The 23,701-nt window shown below is 39.6% G+C and overlaps 1 protein-coding gene across 1 annotated transcript in view; it reads right to left on the minus strand.

The window, feature by feature from the left end:
- Positions 1–21,167, minus strand: part of LOC128249104 (uncharacterized) — a 43,925-nt gene extending 22,758 nt beyond the window's left edge. The window contains exon 1 of the mRNA XM_052971915.1: positions 20,662–21,167. Within this exon, the coding sequence (XP_052827875.1) occupies positions 20,662–20,908 (247 nt within the window). The 5' untranslated portion in view covers positions 20,909–21,167. The remainder of the gene's footprint in view (positions 1–20,661) is intronic.
- Between the last annotated feature and the right edge of the window lie 2,534 nt (positions 21,168–23,701).

The raw sequence follows: 23,701 nt of genomic DNA on the forward strand, positions 1-23,701 counted from the left end.
AAAGGGACAACAAAACATCGAGATAGTCGATACGAAGAAAACACGGGCAGGTCATCCAGAGTTTTCTTTCCTCGGTCGAGATCCAGATTATCCTTGCAATTTTGGTTGTTTATTCTCGATATTGCTCCAATCTGGCCAGCCCCAAGGAAAAACTAAGCTAAGAGCATTAGATTCCTTGAAAGAAAGCAGCGAATGTATACGAAAACAAGGACAGAAAAAAACAACGGAGAATGCTACACAAATACAAATAACAGGACATAACAACAGGTGTCTTTCGACTGAGGATGAATTAAATTAAGCTGGCATGTGTGTGTGCGTCTGTGATGAGTTTCTTTCAGTTTCTGTCTACCAAATTCACCCACAAGGATTTGGTCAGCCTGAGGCTATAGTAGAAGACACTTGCCCAAAGTCCCTTTTGTCGAACCGCTAAGTTACGGGGAAACAATCACACTAGCATCGGTTGTCAAGCGATATTGGGGACACACACAAACATATACACATATATACAACAGGCTTCTTTCAGTTTCCGTCTACCAGCCATGCTGGGGCACCGCCTTGCAGAATTTTTAGACAAATGAATAAGCCTGGTACAGTCTCTTTTGCCGAAATGCTAAGTGATGGGGACATAAACACACCAACACTGTCAAGCAGAGGTGGAAGGACAGACACAGACAATGACACACACACACACATATATATATGTGTATGTATATAAAGGGCTTCTTTCAGTTTTCGTCTACCAAATCTTCGGTCTGCTTGAGGATATAGTAGAAGACACTTGCCCAAGGTACCATGCAGTGGGACTGAACCCAGAACCATGTGGTTGGGAAGCAAATTTCTTACCACACATCTATATTTATGCAAAAAACAAAAAAACCCAAAAAGCCCAGCAGTCACTTGCAAATGAGGACGATGTACCATGCTTTCATTAATTGTTGTAGGTGCCTATGTAGTCACAAGTGGACATGGTCAACACTCCCGGCCCTTCCACCTTTGACCCAGCCAAACATCAAGGATGTGACCATTAGAGTAAGAAAGGGCTACACCTGTATTTCATTTGCATGCATTTCCAGTTGAAAGGATTGCATCATGAACTGATATACCTTGTTCGAAGACACAACATGCTGTCCAACTGAGAAATTGAACTCACGACTTATGATTGTAAGCCCAACACCTTAACCACTAGGCTATGCATTTTCATTATATTCTTTTATTTGTTTCAGTCATTGAATTGCGACCATGCTGGAGCATCACCTTCGAGGTGGTGTTAAATCGACTCCAATACATTATTTTATTGGTCTCTTTTTTTTTCTTTTGGCGCAGATCCAATAAGTCACAGGGATGTAAACAAAACAACACCAGTTGTTAAGCAATGGGAAAGACGAACACAAACGGGCTTCCATACAGTTTCCATTTATCGAATTCACTCTCAAGGCATTGGTTGTCCCAGTGCTATTGTAGGAGACACATATCGAGGGTGCTGTGCAATGGAATTGAACCCAAGATCTCATAATTATGAAGCAGACTTCTTTACCACAGATCCATACTTCCATGTGTGTTGTACGTGTGTGAGTGCGTGCACACACATATGCACAAATAATTATAAACGCACATCTTTGAGAGAATATTTTACATGTAGGCGCATGAGTGGCTGTGTGGTAAGTACTTGCTTACTAACTACATGGTTCAGGGTTCAGTCCCACTGCGTGGCACCTTGGGCAAGTGTCTTCTACTATAGCCTCGGGCTGACCAAAGCCTTGTGAGTGGATTTGGTAGACGGAAACTGAAAGAAGCCCGTCGTATATATGTATATATATATATATATATATATATGTGTGTTAGTGTGTGTATGTTTGTCCCCCAACATCGCTCGACAACCGATGCTGTTGTGTTTACGTCCCCGTAACTTAGCGGTTCGGCAAAAGAAATCGATAGAATAAGTACTAGGCTTACAAAGAATAACTCCTGGGGTCGATTTGCTCGACTAAAGGCGGTGCTCCAGCATGGCCGCAGTCAGATGACTAAAACAAGTAAAAGAATATATGTACACACACACACAAATAGGCATACACACATATACATACACACATACATGCATGCATGCAGACGTGCGCGCAGACACACACACACACACACTCACACACTAGTTACTTTTGCATCGCTCAGTTTTATAAACCAATTGACACTAATTTCAACTCTCTCTTTCTCTCTCACTCGCGCGCGCGTAAACAAGAGAGATGGATGGTAGGATGTTAATCACAGAAGCCATTTGTGCATATGTTCAAATCAGCAAATTAGAAAAGAAAAAAAAAAATGAAATGACTTCGAATCTGAAAATAAGGGCTAAACTGCTGAAGTTAAAGCGAGGCGGTAGTAGAGGAGGTCAGAAGATCAAAACAAGGGTCATCAAAGTTCCTTGAACCTTTCAGAAAACAACTCGCTTTGAATACTTGTGAGTTGTGGAGAGAGGTCATTGGGCTGGTCAAACAGAAAATTACTGTTAGGGGGATAATGATGGGACGGGGGGCATGTTAGAGAGAGCTTGACACCATTTAGAGAACATTGTTAATTCGTTTGGTTCAACAACAATAAAATAACAAAATATAAACAGCAAGAAATAAGATTAAAAAAATAATCGTGTGAGGAAATAGCTGAACGTTTCCTCAAACAAATGACCTTTCAGAATCACGTTTTGAAATCAAGACTCTCCTTTCCATCCTTGAGAAGAGATGGAAGATGATTGTCAATGAAATATTTGATGTATTTTAATAAAAATCTATAAATAGTTACTGGGAAATTCATTTATTTACACAATTAGTATATTTGTTGAATAAAATATGTGCATTTTATGGGCCAATAGGAGCTATCTTTTTTTTCTCTAACCAAAGAATTTTTACTGGATTAAATATTTGTGTATAAAAACAAAGCAAAAAGCAATTACAGTGTTGGAGACACATTAACCATTCATAAACACACAAAAAAACCAGTTAACTTCACTCAATCATTTATTATTTGGTGTCAAATTTTCGTCGCTCTATCTGTGACGAGCTTACTGATGATACAGTCTCACTTACAAGAACTTAATATCTTGAATTTTTTTTTACTTGTTTCAGTCGACTGCGCCCATGCTGGGGCACCGCCTTGAATTTTTAGTCGAATGTTTTGACAGCAGGACTTATTTTTTAAAAGCCTGGTACTTATTCTATCGTGGTGAGTAGACATAGGGAACCTTTTTCAAGAAGCGGGCCGCAAGAGACAAGGTTCATCATCAGGCGCGCCGCATTACTAAAAAATTTGAAGGTAATTTTTCATAAGGTGTACTATTTAGAAAGTGGAGGCGCAATGGCCTAGTGGTTAGGGCAGCGGACTCGCAGTTTTGATTCCCAGACCGGGCGTTGTGAGTGTTTATTGAGCGAAAACACCTAAAGCTCCACGAGGCTCTGGCAGGGGATGGTGGCGAACCCTGCTGTACTCTTTCACCACAACTTTCTCTCACTCTTACTTCCTGTTTCTGTTGTGCCTGTAATTCAAAGGGTCAGCCTTGTCACACTGTGTCACGCTGAATATCCCTGAGAACTACGTTAAGGGTACACGTGTCTGTGGAGTGCTCGGCCACTTGCACGTTAATTTCATGAGCAGGCTGTTCTGTTTGGAACCCTCGACGTCGTAACCGACGGAGTGCCAACAACAAGTCCTAGGTCATCCTTGACTAAGAAAACCTATGATCAAAATTATGAGATAGTCATGGCTGGTCATGACTAACTTATATTTTTGTACACACTGTCCAATGCGTCCGGCATTCTTTTATGACAATAGGATGCTAATTTAAGGAAATTTTAATAGTTATTTCTGGTAAGTTCCCTCGCAACTTGCAGGAACCTGCAGAAAAACAGGAAAGGAAGATGTTTTCATAACTACACTCCAAATTGGTGCCAGTTTATATATAACATTACAACTATGTGTTAAAGGCTAATAAATAATCTCAAGAACCTCAAACTATATTAGGGCGAACCGGTCCAATGCATGCAAGTATACGGGGTGGAGAAGCCATGTAAAATGATCTGTACAAGTATGTCCTTTCTATCTTTTAAGCGGTCGACGGGATATTTGGCTGTTATTTCTACCAGGTCGATCGACCGCGCAGAAGATCCATATTAATTGTTAATGTTACGTTGTGTAATTTATGTTTACAATATTTTACTTTAATGGTGTCATGATATTTTAAATATTTCTAAGTCAAGTATCAGTTTTAATGTTTATTACAGCAATAAATAAATGATGTGGTCTTCACTCTTTGTCCTCTGTCTCTTTTTATTACAGAAAGAAGTGAAATAAAGCCTGTTGTTGATTTGCCATGATCAGCAAGTGAAAGATGTTCTATTGATGAGCATCCCATCTAATTTTTATTCCTTCTTTCACGTAATATTTACCAGATTGCAACGTGTCTAGCCATTTTTTAAGACAGTAATGTCTAACTGAAATGAGGATATTTTGCTTCTATTTCTAGCAAGTCGAACGACCACATAGAACAAGCTATTGTTTAGCTTCAAGTTGAGATTTGATTAAATGGACCTGTGATCAAAGCCTTTCCAGCCACGACCAGCATGTCTTTCTCTTAAGCATTGAGAATCTGGTGCATCTCACGTAAAGTGCCCCTCTTTCTTCCGAAGCGATTGGGTGGTTTTTTTAGGGACATTTGGCTGCTATTTCTAGCAGGTCAAGTGATAGCTTGGTGTTCCGTACAGGCAGTGTTGTAATCAATATGAAAAACCATGTCCGATAGATCGAATAGACTTATGATCATAGGCGTTCAAACTACAGCCATCACGTCCTTCTCTTGAAGCGTTACCATTCTAGATGCACATCATTTAATGTATCCCTCTCTAGTCACGACGGTAGTAATTTGAGGGTGGTTTGGCAGCTATTCCTAGCACTGCTTTCTGTCAAGATGATTGGGTGGTATTTGAGGGAGATTTGGCTGCTATTTCTAGCAGACCAAGTGATCGCTTGGTGTTCCGTACAGGCAGTGTTGTGGTGAATATGAGAGACTGATAGATCTGAGTTGACCAGGGACTAAACAACCCAACAATTACCATACAAACCATCACCCTACAGACACTGGTTACTGCAATACTAGCCACCACACCCACATATCATTCACTATAGTATCTACCATCACATTACAAAAAAACTGGCCACTGACATACCAATCACCATATAACATACCACTAGTCACTACTATGCTGACCAACTACTGCAGGATTGTCATACAATCATATTTTCCAGATGTCCTGGATTCAGGCATAAAAGTCTGTGGTTAGGAAGAATCTTTAAAAATGTCCAAAAGCTCAGAATTTTAGCTTCCATCACTTGTGTCAATTCACTACAGCTGTTTCCAACGAATTTTTAATTGATTAATGGGGAAATTTTGTCATTAGAAAAGAAAAAAAAAACGTTTTCATCAGGTGAATACTTGAACCATAACATTCAGAAACATTCAAAAGCCAACAGCACATGCACCTTCAAATTCTATAACCCTTGAAGCATTCTGATGCTTTGTTTTCGCAGGAAGTAAAGGGAATTTTGCATTACTTCAGATTGTCTTTTAGTTTGTCTGTCTTTGAAGCACAAGAGTAGCCTTCCAGCTGACCTTCCTGTTGAGAATTGGCCAAAGAGAGGTTACTTTAGAATTCTGATATCACTCATACCCGAGAGATGATCTGACCATCTAAGCAGTATTTTGATGAGGATGGCTTCAATATCTGATATGTTGCATTTTCTTAGTACCACACTGTTATGAGTATAGTCACTCAGTTTTATGTTTATGTTGGAGATAGTATGCAGGCACCGCATATGAAAAGCATCAAGCTGGTTGATGTGCTTTCAGTACAGAGTCAAAGATTCAGCATCATAAATCAATGTTGTCAAGATCACTAACTTATATACATCAACTTTCACCTTCAATGATACATCATGACTGTTCCAAAGCCTGTGATAAAACCTACCAAAAACAGAGCTAGCCTTTCCAGTTCTGGACTCAATTTCTTTATCCATCTTAGCATCATTGGACACAATGGAACCAAGTTAAGTGAAGGAGGAGACGGTTTTTAATGCTTTCCGATCAACATATACAGTAGGGGCAACAACAACAAGATAGTCACAAATGGGCTGATGGACAAATTCAGTTTTCTTGATGCTGGTGGTCAGACCAAAAGCCTTCAATGCACATGAGAAGTTGTTTGGAATTTATTGCATGTCCTCAAGAGTGTGTGCTACAAGCTAATAATGCAGTTTTTTCAAAAGTCAGAAGGGAATGGGATAAACTACCTGCATCAACTTGCTATAAAAGCAGGTAGCAACTTTACCTTGTCCCGATTCTTAGGGCAAGTTTTGAAGAGTGCAGATCGATTTTAACAGTTATTTTTTCAAAGCTATAATGGCAGTGACAAAGAAGCATATTTGGCATATTTTACTTTATGAGTTCAATAAAGTAAACAATGAAATGGAAAATGCAATGAATATTAATGCAATACATGGGGACTGGACAATAAGCATAAGCCAGTGTCAACAGTGGTTCCAGAAATTCTGAGCCGGAAACCACAGCCTAGAAGATGAGCCTCGTCCTGGAAGATCTGTAGAGCTCGACGAGGATGTCCTGCAAACCCTGGTGGAACAAAATTCCATTGTAACTGTTGAGGAACTAGCAGAGAAGCTTGAATTTGGTAATTCAACCATTCATCAACACCTGCATGCTATCAAAAAATTCAGCAAATTGGGTCAATGGGTTCCTCACAAACTTGCCAAGTCTAATTGCATGCAGAGAGTGAATGTGTGCTGTCACATCTCACAAATGAACCTTTTTTTGGACCTGAGTTCTAGAAGCGCTGTGTGTCCACCCTCATGTAACAATAAAACTTTTCACACACCCTACCCCACTTATGCTTATCTCTCATTCCCCTATAGACCCTGGTTGAAAACCACTGAAAAAGATAAAGTGGAAATCAGAATGGGAGTCAGAGAGGAGGTTCTGCTAACACATGTTGCAATGGTATATCATGTCAGGCAACTTCTAATCTAGATGGTTAGGGTTAGTAACAAGTAGTAACCAGCTTCGATGAAGAGTATTCAGTTATTTAATCAATTGAGCTACCTGCTCATTGGAATAATCTGTAACTGAACGTTCCACAGACACATGTCCTCAATGTAATTCTCAGGTGACCTCAGCATGTGACTATGCTGGACCTAGGCATTACAAGTACAATCTAATGTGATCTGCTTCAGCACAGTTTCCATCCACCTAATTTCACTCAGAAAGCTGAGGTTGACTCAAGACTATGGTAAAAAATGGTGAATTGAAAAAATGGTGGATTAAAGGGTTGGACAGAAGGCCTTGCAGTATTTGTTCTAACTCTGCACTCTGAGTTCAAATACAACTGCAGTCAACTTTCCCTTTTATCCTTCAGGGTTGATAAATAAAGCATCAACCAAGTACTGAGACCAATTTGTCAACATCTCTCTCTCTCTCAGTTTTCTTTAGACTTAGAGAGATGAACTTACCCAGGTCTAAAACTGCCCAAGACAAACCGCATATCACAATGGCACTGTAACAACTTCAACAGTCCAAGGCTCAAGACAGGGCAAAGCAATGTTAAAAGACACTAAGCCAAGATGCCACATGATGGCATCAAGTTGAAGACCTTATGATTGCAACACAAAATTCTTAACCGTTCATCCATACTGATTTAATAAGTGAAGTCGATAAGGAATGAAGATTTGCTGATGTCAAGGGCAACAACTTTGCTAATGCCAAAACTATTATTGGTGTGGTATAATGGCTTCAAAGAACTGACTTTGTGGAATGACATGACGTATAAACGAACTACTTGTGAGTCAGTTAGTCATATATCTGGTAGCTTATATATTGCAATGTAAATTAGTCAGGGAGACAAATTGAATATATTGATGACAACAGGGTCTCGCATCAAGAGCGAAGTTATTGGAATTTATTGACCAAAGGCGTATCTAATAACAGTTGTTAGTACACTAAGCTGTCTTGGTGGCTGTAGTGATGAAGTATGTGGATGTGGAGGGAAACAAGATAGTTTTACCAGCAGAAACATTGTTTACTGAGTTATTATAGTACTTTGAGGTGAGAATATTTGGCTAGAGTAACGGTAGAGGAAGTGGCATTTATGAATGAAAATGAGGTAGATTTACCTATGGAAGTACTTTGTCATGGAGATGACAATGGAACAAGATGTCTGGCAATATTAGGTTCTTGAGAAAACCCACTTACTTCAATGGAAATGAGTTCTAGAAGTGCTGTGTTTCACTCTCATGTAACAATGAAACTTTTCACACACCCTACCCCAACAAACCAAGATACACCTCTTCTCTTCCTCACACTTTTCTTATGCTTATCTTTTGCTCCCCAATCCTGTCCTCACGACACTTTTCGCTGTATCAATGCTATCCTATATTCCCCACCCCCTCTATATACTCAGATTTCACCAGTCACTGCATTCCCCAAAGAAGACATTGATGACGATGATGATAATGATGATGATGATCCAGTCCACTTGGCTGGCAAAAGTGAGTAATCCTGCAATGGACTGATGTCCCGTCCAGGTGGGAGAATACATACGCCACTGACATCAGGAAACTGACATGGCTCAAGAAGGAAACTTTAACCTTTACCTTATACCAGCATGGAAAACAGGCATTAAAGGATGATGATGATGATGATGATGATGATGCTCCAGTCCATTCACCTGGCAAAAATGAGTAATCCTGTGACAGATCAGCGTCCCATCCAGTTGGGGAATATATATGCCACTGACATTAGGAAACTGGCCCTTATGAGTCAGCATGACTCAAAGAGGTAACTTTATCTTTATCTTATACCAGCATGGTAAACAGGCATTAAAGATGATGATGATGAAATATTATTGGGTTATTCAGTGGTTACTTAGTCCCAAAGTGGAGGCGCAATGGCCCAGTGGTTAGGGCAGCGGACTTGTGGTCATAGGATAGCGGTTTCGATTCCCAGACTGGGCGTTGTGAGTGTTTATTGAGCGAAAACACCTAAAGCTCCACGAGGCTCCGGCAGGGGATGGTGGCGAACCCTGCTGTACTCTTTCACCACAACTTTCTCTCACTCTTACTTCCTGTTTCTGTTGTGCCTGTAATTCAAAGGGTCAGCCTTGTCACACTGTGTCACGCTGAATATCCCCGAGAACTACGTTAAGGGTACACGTGTCTGTGGAGTGCTCAGCCACTTGCACGTTAATTTCACGAGCAGGCTGTTCCGTTGATCGGATCGACTGGAACCCTCGACGTCGTAAGCGACGGAGTGCCAACAACAACAACTTAGTCCCAGGCCAACACTGATCCACTTGCTCCAGGATCAAACACTTTTCACTTGTAACCTCCCTGTTTTTTTCTTTTTTATCCCTTTTCTACCAGACATAGCAGACATTATCCAATGTGCCCTTCCCCTTTTTTCAGCAGATGTTAATTTGAGTGCAATCTGGTTGTTATTTCTAGCAGGTTAACAATTAGTGTCTCCTTTATCAGTTGTGGGTTGTTGTAATCCTTTATTTGTGTATTCGTGTACTTGTTTCAGCCATTTGACAGTGGCCATGCTGGAGCACCACCTTTAGTCAAACAAATCGCCCCCTGGACTTATTCTTTGTAAGCCTGGTACTTATTCTATCAGTCTCTTTTGCCGAACCACTAAGTTTCAGGGACGTAAACACACCAACATCGGATATCAAATGATGGTGGAGGTGACAAACACAGACACACAAACACACGACGGGTTTTTTTCAGTTTCTGTCTACCAAATCAACTCACAAGGTTTTGGTCGGTTTGAGGCTATAGTAGAAGTCACTTGCCCAAGGTGTCACGCAGTGGGACTGAACCCGGAACCATGTGGTTGGGAAGCAAGCTTCTTACCACAGCCACTCCTGCTCCTTATAAAAATTTCCTCCCTATCCTTTTGTATGAAAAGGATTTTTACAAGAATGACATATGTTTGCAGATGTCTGCAAGTGATGACTCACAAATGATGCAGGCTGCGTTTTAACAATACAACAGCAGCAGCAGCAGTATAATCCCATCATCATCATCACTTTAACGATCATTTTCCATGCTTGCATGGGCAAGACGGAATTAGTTGAGGCAGACTTTTCCACAGTTGGTTGCCTTTCCTGTTGCCTGCCCTCATTTGTTTCCAAGCAAAGCAATATTACCCCATAGCTGGAACATGTTTTCATAGAAGACTGGAAACAAAGGACACTTCTTCTATGACAGCAATATTCATTTATAACTATTTGTGCAAGGAGATACAAACAGACACACATCATCATCATCACCATCATTTAACATCCATTTTCCATGTTGGCATGGGTTAGATGGCTTGACTGGAACTGGTAAGCCAGAGAGCTGCACCACATTTTAGTCTGAATTTGACTTGATTTCTATGGCTGGATGCCGTTCCTAACACCAACCACTCTGAGAGTGTAGCTGGTCCCTTTTACATATCACTGGTATAGGTGCCCTAATGTGTCATCAGCTTTTACGTGCCACTGGCACAGCAGCTGTTATGTGCCACCAGCACTGGCCACACCTATGATTTCACTTGGCTCGATGAGTTTTCTAAAGCACAGCAAATCGCCAAAGGTCACAATCACTTGTCATCACTTCCACGACACCCCCGCCTCATTTGAAGACCAAGCTTCACCACCTCGTCCCATGTCTTCTTGGATCTACCCCTTCCACAGGTTCCCTCCATATAAATAAACACACATAAATACAACAGGCTTCTTTCAGTTTCTATCTACTAAATTCATTCACAAGGCTTTGGCTGACCAGAGCTTTAGTAGAAGACATTTGCCCAAAGTTCCACACAGTGGGACTGAACTTGAAATGACAAGGATGGGAAACGAAGTTCTGGACCATACAACCATGCCTATGCTTCATAAGCTAAATAAAATTATGGGATTACAGACATATCTAACATGGCAGGGGATAGTTAATAGCCTTCAACTGGGAGAAAGAGGCTGGACCTACATCATTGCAGGGCATCACAGGCAACATATGGTCATTGTACATATATACATATATGTATGTGTCATTGTGGTTGCCCCACCACCACCACCACCACTGCTTGAGAACTAGTATTTGTTGTCCCTGTAACTTAGCAGCTCAGCAAAAGAGACCAACAGAATAAGTACCAGGCTTAAAAAATTAAGTATGGTAGTTGATTTGTTAGATTAAACTTTTCGAGGCACTGCCCCAGCATGGCCAGTTTAATGATTGAAACAAGTAAAAGATACAAGGCGGCGTACTGGCAGAAACGTTAGGACGCCGGGCGAAATGCTTAGCAGTATTTTGTCTGCCGTTACATTCTGAGTTCAAATTCCGCCGAGGTCGACTTTGCCTTTCATCCTTTCGGGGTCGATTAAATAAGTACCAGTTACGCACTGGGGTCGTTGTAATCAACTTAATCCTTTTGTCTGTCCTTGTTTGTCCCCTCTATGTTTAGCCCCTTGTGGGCAATAAAGAAATCTGAAACAAGTAAAAGATACTCCATTATCACAGATGTCTGATATGGAAATCATCAACCAGCTGTGATTCTAACAGTGGACACCGTATATGCAGGGATCAGATATTGATGATAAATCTGAATTGATTGTACTAATCCATGTTTTCAGCTGTCTCCTTCACTCTTTATGCCCTCCAGTGAAAGGATCCAGTGTAATTGCATGGCAATGTAGCTAACTTCTTAACCACAGAATTACACATCATCACCTTTACACTTATTTTCTAGGAGAATCACAGAGCTGCAGATGACAGAATTGTTAGAACATCAGACACAAATGCCTTGCAGTATTTAGTTATGACACTTTACACTCTGATCAAAACCCTGCCATGGTCAACTTTGCCTTTTATCTTTCCAGAGACAACAGAATAAAGGAATAGTCAAGTATTGGGGCCAATGTAATCAGCTATTTCCACTCCCCAAATTTGGAGCCTTGTACAGCATCATCATTTAATGCCTGTTCTCGATGCTGGCATGGGTTGGATGGTTTGACAGGAGCTGGTCAACTGGAGAGCTGCCCGGGGTCCCATTTTGTCTGTTTTGACATGGTTTGTATGACTGGGTGCCCTTCCTAAGAACCAACCACTTCACAAAGTGTACTGGGTGCTATTAAGTGGCACCAGCACCCATGAGCCCACAAAACTAGGGACCACTCAGCTGAGAAAGGAGGATGGTAATAGGTGTAGGATTAGCAGCTCTGTACTATGTATTCTCTGCATTGATATTGAAATGGTAACAGAAAAATATATGAAACCAGTCTTGATAAAGGGAGTTAGTCTTCAGAGACTGCATATGAAATAATATTGTTGTTGTTGTTGGCACTCCGTTGCTTACGACGTCGAGGGTTCCAGTTGATCCGATCAACGGAACAGCCTGCTCGTGAAATTAACATGCAAGTGGCTGAGCACTCCACAGACACGTGTACCATTAACGTAGTTCTCGGGGATATTCAGCATGACACAGTGTGACAAGGCTGACCCTTTGAATTACAGGCACAACAGAAACAAGAAGTAAGAGTGAGAGAAAGTTGTGGTGGAAGAGTACAGCAGGGTTCGCCACCATTCCCTGCCGGAGCCTCGTGGAGCTTTAGGTGTTTTCGCTCAATAAACACTCACAACGCCCGGTCTGGGAATCGAAACTGCGATCCTATAACCGCGAGTCTGCTGCCCTAACCATTGGGCCATTGCGCCTCCATGAAATAATATAGTGAAAGCCAAAAGGAAGAACTGGAATCACAGCCGATTGCTATACCTGGGGACAACTGTAATCCATTACCAAAGACTGAGACAGAGGGAGATCTCTTGTTGCCACTCTACATGGAGTTAAAGGAATTAAGATGATATTCAGCTTGAATATCTATAAGAAAAACATGGGCAAAGATTATGTTCAAGAGGGATGTACATCCTGGAGAGGAAGGGGTGAAAAAAAATGTTTACTATTTTTGTTGCCAAATTTCTGCTGAAATACACAATCTTTGTTTCAATTGGTTTTGAAAATAATGAAGAATTTTGTAAAATAACTTTGCCATTGTTAAGCTGGTGTTTGAAACATAAATCAACATACAATGTTGATGGACTGTTTTAATTTAGATTACTTCAAAACAGGCCCATTGCCAGACTTGATGCCTGGGGGTGCTTCAGAATATTCTGGGTGGGCACTAATTTGTAATAATGCTAAAGTGGAGTTATGATATATGTATATCACTGTAAATCTGAAGGTGCACCATTGAATAATAAGTGGGGCAAGTGTTGTCCAGTGCACCACCTACCCCTAGCGATGAGTATGCTTCAAAGCAAGAAATTTGTATTACAGAATCAGATGGTGTCTCAGGGGAGTTAGTATCACAGGGTCAATGTTGTTTGGAGGCACAGCAGAAATGATAAGTGGGTGGTCATCAAGTGGACTTGAACGGGGTGGGGTACACAGCTTGAAAAACTCATGGAAGCACACAGTACAGAAGGATCAAAAGAGGAAATTGGAGTAAATGTGAGCCAGTGTTTGTAGTATGCTTGTTTAACCCCAGGTCAGACCTGAACAAGCAGATCAAAGATCAAAAGCATTCCAGCAGTGATCATCCTGGAAAACTAAGATGTGCAGTGCAGATATTAAAAGACTGGGCTCTCAATCATAAAATTGTGGTTCAATTCCTGGTCTAGGAAGTATGTTGTATCCTTGGACTAGGCATTTTACTTCATATTGTTCTGGTACATTTAGGTAGCCAAAAATGAATAAGATTGACACAGAGTGCCTTGTTAGCACCAATACCAAGTCAGTAGTATGGTGAAAAATCTTCAGGCATGAAAAGGGATACATCCCAGCTGTAGAATATTTTATCCTACCTTTACCATTTTATATGAGGTTACAGGCATGGCTGTGTGGTTAAGAGGTTCACTTCCTAACCATGTGGTTTTGGGTTCCGGTTCAATCCCATTGTGCAAGTGTCTTCTACTATAGCACCAGGTTGACCAAAGATTTGCGAGTAAATTTGGTAGATGGAAACTGAAAGAAGCCCATTGTATATATGAGTGTGTGTTTTCTTGTTCTGATGACAGATGACAGTTGTAAATGAGTGTCACTGTCATACAAGTGGTGTCATTTTCTGTGAAAACCATTTCTGTTGAAGGGGAAATGTTATCTTGCTTAAAAACAAGTGAGGGTTAGTGACAGGAAATGCATCCAGCTGTAGAAAATCTGCCTCAACAGATTCTGTCTGGCCCACTTAAGCATGGAAAAGTGGAAGCTATGACAACGATGACTACATTATCCAAAGCACGTCCCCTTTAAGACAATAGAGTATGGTTTGAGGGTACCCCATTTGGCTTGAATGATTATGTCTGTTGATGGTGGCGTCATAGTCAATCAGTAGAATATTTTTATGTGTAGCAGCTACCCATAGAAGTATGTAAAATGTTCTTTCAGAGTGAGACTTTAAGTAAACTTTGTAGAGAGCCAGTAAAACAATATGAGACACACAGACAAAGTTGGCGCCCAACACATTGAAGTTTAAATAATGGAGAGCTGGATTATTACAAAATCATCATTCATCATCATCATCGTCGTTTAACGTCTGTTTTCTATGCTGGCATGGGTTGGACGGGTTGACTGAGGTTTGGAAAGCCAGCGACTACATCAAGCTCCAATCTGATCTGGCAATGTTTCTACAGCTGGATGCCCTTCCTAACACCAACCACTCTGAGTGTAGTGGGTGCTTTTTACATGTCACCAGCACAAGGGCCAGTCAAGCAGCTCTGACATCGATCATGTTCGGATAGTGCTTTTTACATGCCACTGGCACAGGAGCCAACCAGGGTGCACTGGCATTGACCACATTCGGATAGTGCTTTTTTTCATAATCTGCTTTCCATGCTGGCATAGGTCAGACAGGTGATTATGGTCTTTCAGAATTACTATCCTCCTAGACAGGTCAGGGGCAGCATTAGCGTCAGATGTCCATTGTTAATACCAACCACTTCAGTGTGTATCAGGTGCATTTTATCATGGCACCAGCACTGGAGAGGTTGTCATGTTCTCAATAAGCCAAGACTACAGAATCCTCTGTCGTATTCTCTTTACGTATCTACTATTCTTTTACTTGTTTCAGTCATTTGACTGTGGCCATGCTGGAGCACCGCCTTTAGTCAAACAAATCGACCCCAAGACTTATTCTTTGTAAGCCTAGTACTTATTCTATCAGGCTCTTTTGCTGAACTGTTAAGTTATGGGGAAGTAAACACACAAACATCAGTTGTCAATCGATGGTGGCGGGGGGCAGATTGAATAAGTACTAGGTTTACAAAGAATAAGTCCTGGGGTCGATTTGTTCGACTAAAGGCGGTGCTCCAGCATGGCCGCAATCAAAATGACTGGAACAAGTAAAAGAATAAAAGAACATATACGATGGGCTTCTTTCAGTTTCCGTCCACCAAATCCACTCACAAGGCTTTGGTCGGCCCGAGGCTATAGTAGAAGACACTTGCCAAAGGTGCCATGCAGTGGGACCGAACCCAGAACCATGTGGTTGGGAAGCAAGCTTCTTACCACACAGCCACTCCTGCCCCTACTGCACTTTTCAGCTTTCTCCTCATGCAAGTTACCTGTGACCCTCCCCTTTTAATAATGGCCCGGTCAAGCATCATATTGAGCCACCAAGACAGTGGCTATCTGCTTGATCAATCAACTAGAAATAGTAGCTAATTTTTCAAATACCTCTTCTATCATAGAGATCCTGGATGAGTTATGGCAGGGAAAGAGATGAGATGGTCATGACTGGAGTCCTACTGACCTTAGGTCTGTTCAATCAGAGCTGATTTGGGGGCTAGACAACATTTATCATCTCTCTCATATCATCTCTACACAGACTAGCTACCTGTCATGGCCTCATCGTTGTTTTGTCTCTTGTTTATTTATTATGGCCTCCAGATCCCTGCAGTAGTGAAGAAAACCAAGCAAACTCTACTCCCTTCTTGTTAAACAGTCTGTCAATCCTTCTTGAGTGACCTCCCCCCTCCACCACCATCTCCTTTTATTCATCATCAAATCCTGTTCTCCTCTCAGTATTCTGGCAATCCTTCTTCACAAGTGACCCCCCCCCTCCGCCTCTTTTGTTATGGTCATTCACTTTCTCCTCTCTTTATTACTCTGTCAAACCTTCTTCTCAAGTGACAGCCCCCACTTCCCTTGCAAAACTATCATTCCTTCTTCTCCAGTGATACCTCACCCCACCGCACTTCACTCACAGCCTGTCACTCTTGTTTGTCATTCTCTTTTCCCTTTCTGCTTAGCTGTCTCACTCCTCATACCATAGTTGTTTCATCTTGATGTTATGTTGTTCCTTAGCCCTAGGCCAGACCTAATTTCACAAACTATGAACAAAGCCATCATTCATCCAGGATCATAATTTTTTTTTCCTGGTATATTGTCTAAAATATCCATTTTTCTTTTACACACAACAGGAAATGATTTGAGATACAAATAATAAATGAGTATATGCATATATACGTACATGTATGTACATACTTACATCTACCTGTATATATAGATGCATATCTGGGTACAGGACATTGCAAACAAAACGTAGACAAAATGATAAACAAAGTATAGACCACATAGAGAACATTTCCTTCATCAGCTGCCACCATTCTAACACTGGCGTTTCGAAGAGTTAGGGCAGATATTTTGGTTGCTATTTCTAAAGAAACTACATAAAAACTCACTCACTGGTCCATGTGGTTCTGTCAGTAGACCTATGACCCCAAAACATTACAGCCATTACCCTACAGTCTTAGACATCTAGGACCCATCCATATGAAAGTTATCTCCAAAATTTTTATGCATATTTTTCACCATCATTTAATGTCCACTTTTCCATGCTTGCATGGGTAAGACGGAATTTGCTGAGGCAGATTTTAATGGTCAGATGCCCTTCCTGTTTGCTGAACCCTTAATTATGTTTATATATATATATATATATATATATATATATATATATACTCTTTTACTTGTTTCAGTCATTTGACTGTGGCCATGCTGGAGCACCGCCTTTAGTCGAGCAAATCGACCCCAGGACTTATTCTTTGTAAGCTTAGTACTTATTCTATCGGTCTCTTTTTGCCGAACCGCTAAATTACAGGGACGTAAACACACCAGCATCGGTTGTCAAGCGAAGTTGGGGGGACAAATACAGACACACAATCATATATACACATACATATATATATATACATATATACGACAGGCTTCTTTCAGTTTCCGTCTACCAAATCCACTCACAAGGCTTTGGCCGGCCCGATGCTATAGTAGTAGACACTTGCCCAAAATGCCACGCAGTGGGACTGAACCCGGAACCATATATATATATATATATATATAAAACTTATGAGCAAGAGACGATTTGGATCATGACGACTCTTCCACCCCATGCCAGCATGGAAAACAGATTTTAGGACGATTTGTGATGTGTGTGTGTGTTATAATGGTCATGTTACTAATTAATTAGACACAAAGAATATTCTAAACCCAAAACAGTTATTACTTGAGCCAATGAGCATTTACGTGGGTGCTAGAAATAGCAACCAAATTTCCCTCAAATCAAACCATATCAGATTGAAGAAGACACATTGAACAATGTAGTGAAATATGATATAAAAGGACGAGATGGTCACAACTGGAGCACTTTTTGATTACAGGTTTGCTTTATCAGAAATAATCTGCAGCTAAACAACAACAAAGTCATTACTTCCAGAGATTGTCATTGAGTAACACTGTACAACAGGTTTTCAACTGCTTCCCAAGATCCTAATAGGACCTGAAACGGTTATGGATGCTGTCCCTCCGTATTACATTTAATAAAATAACAATATATATATATGCTAACAGAAAAACAACAATACATGCACCTTATATGGATGTTTCATTATGCTAATATATCATCATCATCGTTGTAACAACCGTTTTTTCCATACTGGAATGGGTTGGACAGATCTACCGTACAACGCATCGTTATTTGTCTCAACCAATATCCGGAAATCTAACTGAATCACTTCGTCTCCGATTTGACTGAATAAGTTTCCTTCAAATACCATAGGATTTCTTAATCAATGAAGAAGCCTTAGTCAAATGTCTTGCTGAAGGACACGGAAAATAACAAATTATTATATATAATATTTCGCATGTGAGGTGAGACTATTTTTCACTGCTAATCCAATGAGAGCCCACCCCTACTTTCTAATTAGACTAAAAGGTGAGAATTGTGGTTAAATACAGACAAGTTTGGAGCGGTGTTGGAGAGGGTTCTTGGTAGACAATTAGTAGTGTGAGACATGTCAGTATGACCTGAATATATACACTGACAAATAATCCGAAGATTGCTCTCCCACCCCATTTACACACACACCACTGTCCATATTCAAATTTCGACCAAAATAAAAAGAGAAGAAGAAAAAAAAGCAATAGATAAAAATAACCTGGGCAACGTTTTACTAATTAGAAACTTCACTTACTTTTACAAAAACTTAATATTTCATCCCATCAACAACTACAACATTAAAAGGAACATTTTTTTTTCTAATTGTGTGTCAACTAATTACCCAGAGGGAAGGGAGAAGAAAAGAAAAACATGTTTGTAAATTGCTTAGAGACAATTATATATAATAACATCAACTGCGGATATTTTTATCGATCAAAACATCTGAATGGGATGAAAATTTTGAAAGAAAAAAAAAAACACCTACACACAAGTATGTGTACGTGTGTGTGTATGTACGTCTGTGTGTGAATGTGTGTGTGTATGTAATGTAAAATGTTACAAATAGTTGATGTGTTGGAAAATTTCTTTAAACGATCAGAAGTGGGGAAAAAACACAGCTGAAATGGTAAGTCTGGGCAGTGAGTCGCTAATGAGTAACATACATACGCACAGTCACATACGTACACATACGTGTACACACTCACGCATACATGCATGTGTAGAGAAGATGGTGACGGGGTATAGATGCGAGTGTGTCACCAAGAAAGGATGTCTCGGTGGGGTCCAGCACCAGAAACTCAATTCAAATAGCCAATAGAAACAATATGGCGAAATTGTCAGAATGAATTAATGAAACAAAATAAATTAGAGGTAGGAGAAGAAAAATAAAATTGTAGGACCTTGATTAAACGAGACAAAAACAAAAAATACGGTGGAGTGATAGGGTGATAAATAAACACAGGTTAATAAAGGAGAAGGTTGAGAACGAGAAAGAAACGAAAAGAAAAAAAAAGAACAACTTCTAGAAACACATGTCAAAAGCAAACACCTGCTAGGCAAATTGATCGTTCATTTTTCCAATTAGATATTGGATATTAAAACAGAAAAAATAAAAGGAGAAAAAATGAATTTATTACAATAAAGAGGTACCAAATGAATTCACAAGTGAGCATTGATAAAATATTTAGGTCTAATAAAAAAAAAAAGCGGAATAGATTGTCTGACCTATTGTTTTTGTAAAGTCAATATATTGCGGTGTTATAATAAATAGCCTTAACGGGTTTTTGTTGAACAACGAGCATTCTTATTTATCATATTATTATTACTACGGATAACGACTTAGCTACGAATGAATAAAGAAGCAGTGTTGGGGTAGGATCCACAAGTGGCTATTTCTGTGAGAATCCACTCTACACAGTAGTAGTACAGCTTCCAGACTGACACACACGCAACACGTGTGGATTTGTTAAATAAGAAACGAATAAAAACCTATAGAAATGTCAATCAACCTTGAATTTATTTATTTTTCGGAAAACGAGCAAATTTTTAAGATAATTATTTTTATCTAAGACTAAAATCCAAACTATAGATCTCGCGTGTACATTGTGATCCAGTGGCTTTCTGCCTTAATTTTAATTCAAACATGCGTCAGTCAACACGCGCCGAATGAAGGCTGGTAAAAATAAAACGCACATGTTTAATATATGTATCTGTTGATGCATGTGTATCAGTGTACGTATATATGAATATCTGAATATATATATAACAGTGCACAGATAAACGTGTGAATATACAGACATACATGTATGTGTGTATGTATTACATGTGAATATATGTGTCTAAGTGTAAGTTCATGTTTGTCTTTGTGTGTATGTATATATATATATATATATATATATATACCTAATGTATGTATCTGTGTGTATATGTATGTCTGTGTGTGCTAGTGTACAAGATATGGTAGTAGTGTATCACCACTGCCACAACCGTTACATAAAAATCAACAACAGATTTTTAAAAAGATACATTTGAAGCTAAAGATGGAATTAAACGAACGGTGAATAATAATAAAGAAATTTTATATTTCGTAGGAATTCCGACACGCTCAATGAAGCATGGACTTTAAAATTATTATCATTATTATTATCATTATTATTATTATTAGTAGTAGTAGTAGTAGTAGTAGCAGTGGTAGTATTAATGATAATAATGGTAAATCACAACACACAAATAACATCTAAAAACTGCAAGCTTTCTTGAAGGTGTCAACAAGGTAGTAGTCAGACACTTATCTACATATTTATTTCCTTACCGAGTAGGTTGATCCGAGGCAAATCTTTTTTTCCCATCCGAACATTGTTCTTGAAATGAAGACTACACACCCTGCTGCTCTCTTTACTAATTCTCTCCACGTCGCTGGGATCATTGAGGTTGTAGCCGGCTCTTTCCACCCACTTTCGCAACAGTGGACGGTCATTCCACGGCAACCGGTAAAAATGGATCGCCTGGTTTTTCTTCTGGACACTCTTGCAACCTTTCACAATACAACTACTCGGCATGGTTCCCCACCTGTGACTGGTACAAGACTTCCGTTCTCAAGGATTAACCATTAAAACATACTCCAAACCTCATTGGGCCACCACCACCTCCGTCGCTCTCAGCTCGTCAATTTCTCTTCTCTTTCCCTCTCTATATCTGACACTCCAGTTCCTTTCTGCAGTCACTGTCTGTCTAACTCACTTCCCTACTCTCTCTCTCTTACTGTCTGTCTCTCTCTCTCTCTCGCTCTCTCTCTAGCTATTTCTTCCTCTATCTGTCTGACACTCCTATTCTTCCTTCGATATTCTCTTTCTTTTCCTTTCTATGACACTCCTGTTACTTTCTGCTTTAGCAACAGACACATACACACACGCTCTCTCTATCCTTATCTCTCATTACACTTTCTTTATTTAAGCTGCTACTCTTTCTATCACCTTCTTTCTTAAACACTATTCCTCTTTATGTCAACTGCATGTTGCCTCCCCACCGTCTTACTCACCGCTACGGCTCCCTCCTCCACCGCTCAATCACCAGTTTAAATGTCCACAAAAACTTCCGACTTTATAAACATTTTTGTCACCAGTGAATCAATACCCACTACACACACGGATACCTATACATACATGTGTATGTATATATATAGTTTTCTTTCATATATATATATACATAGTTTATATACATATCTATCATTTCTCACTGTGTGTGCATATATATATATATATATATATATATATATATATATATATATATATAATCAGACCTGAGTCTGGTGCAGTTCCCCAATTTGCCACCTCTGGTCAACCGTCCAACCCATGCCAGCATGGACAACGGACGTTAAATGATGATGATAATGATGATGATGATGATGATGATACACACACAGTGTGGAATGAGAAGAATGTATATATATTTTGGACTATAACTATTTAAGTAGATATGTGTGTGTATTTATCTATCTATCTGTGTGTGTGTGTGCATATATATATATATATATATATATATATATATATATATATACTGATAGAAAGGACAACAAAAGAAAGAAAGAGACCTCGATATTATGTAAATAGAGGAATTTATCTGTAAAAATATGTGACACTACCGAATAAATGTGTGTGTATATATATATATATATATATATATATTATTGAAAGCATAACTTTGCTTCAGTTTTATGATTTTATTAAGGATTTTTTTAGCTCTCCTGATCAACCCCTAATATCTTATGTGAAACAATGAATTTCTAAAGCCTCTTCAATGTTCCAAGATTTTCTCTGGTTTTTATCATCGGTAAGAAATTATTTCAGTGGTTATTGTTATTAACTGTCAGGGTGAGAAAGAAAGAAAGAGTCATAATTCTTTTTACGATAGGTACTGTGTCCGATGATGACAAACTTTCAATAATCTGACCTTTAACATTAGATTTCTTTAAGCAATAAGGAAGAAAGTTGGCCAGGGAATCTGCTAGTATTAGGTTGTTGTTAGTGTATGATATCTAGGCGCTGAGTTTTGTATTATATATGGCTATTAGTATAGCTTCTTTGAGTGAAGAATTTTAGAGGTTTTAAAAGGCAAGACATGATTATAAATGGCATAATGATGAACTTTTCTACTAATATCTCCAAGAAGAAAAAGCAGTTGAGATATTACTGGGAAATATTTACAAATATCAATTATCAGAACCACCCACAATACTAGTATGTATATATACATCCTTTGGAAAATTACTAGTTTTCTACAACTTAGATTTCCTTTCATAATTTACAGGGTAATACTGCCCAATCTTATGGTACCAGGTTCAATCCCACTACACAGCACCTTCAGCAAGTGTCTTCTACTATAATCCTTGGCCAACCAAAGCCTGGTGAATGGATTTGGTAGAGGGAAACTGAAAGAAGTGCATTGTATGTGTATGTATGTATGTATGTATATATATGTATGTATGTATGTGTATGTATGTGAAGGCATGTGGCTTAGTAATTCGGATATTCAGCTCACAATCATAAAGTTTGATTCCCAGTAGCACATTGTTTCCTTAAGCAAGATACTTTATTTCACATTGCTCCAATCCATTCAGCTGGCAAAAAATGAGTTGTACCTGTAATTCAAAGGGCCATCTTTGCCACATTCTGTGTCACACTGAATCACTCTGAGAACTACATGAAGGATACATGTGTCTGTGAAGTGCTCAGTCCCTTGCCTGTGAATTTCACATTAACAGGCTGTTCCATTGACTGGATCAACAGGAACCCTTGACATCATAATTAACGAAGTACCAGGTTCGTTTTTTTTCATGTTATGTACATGTGAGTGTGCGTGTATGCTCGTGTCTCCTTGTCTTAGCATTAAATGATAGCTGCAAAATCATTGTCACAGTCATTCAAGCAGTGTCACTCATTTCCAGTATTCTGCGAGAACATATCTGGCCATCGAGAAATATCATCACCTTTCTTGGAAACAAGTAAAGGTTGGTGACAGGAAGAGCATCCAGCAGTAGAAAATCTGCCTCAATAAACCCTAGTCAACCCATGTAAATATGGAAAAGACACAGGAGTGGCTGTGTGGTTGGTAGCTTGCTTACCAACCACATGGTTCTGGGTTCAGTTCCACTGCGTGGCACCTTGAGCAAGTGTCTTCTACTATAGCCTCAGGCTGACCAAAGCCTTGTGAGTGGATTTGGTAGATGGAAACTGAAAGAAGCCCGTCGTATATATGTATATATATATATATGTATGTGTGTATATGTTTGTGTGTCTGTGTTTGTCCCCCCACCATCGCTTGACAACTGATGCTGGTGTGTTTACATCCCCGTA

The sequence above is a fragment of the Octopus bimaculoides genome, chromosome 11 (genome assembly GCF_001194135.2).
Source record: "Octopus bimaculoides isolate UCB-OBI-ISO-001 chromosome 11, ASM119413v2, whole genome shotgun sequence".
Lineage (NCBI taxonomy): Eukaryota > Metazoa > Mollusca > Cephalopoda > Octopoda > Octopodidae > Octopus > Octopus bimaculoides.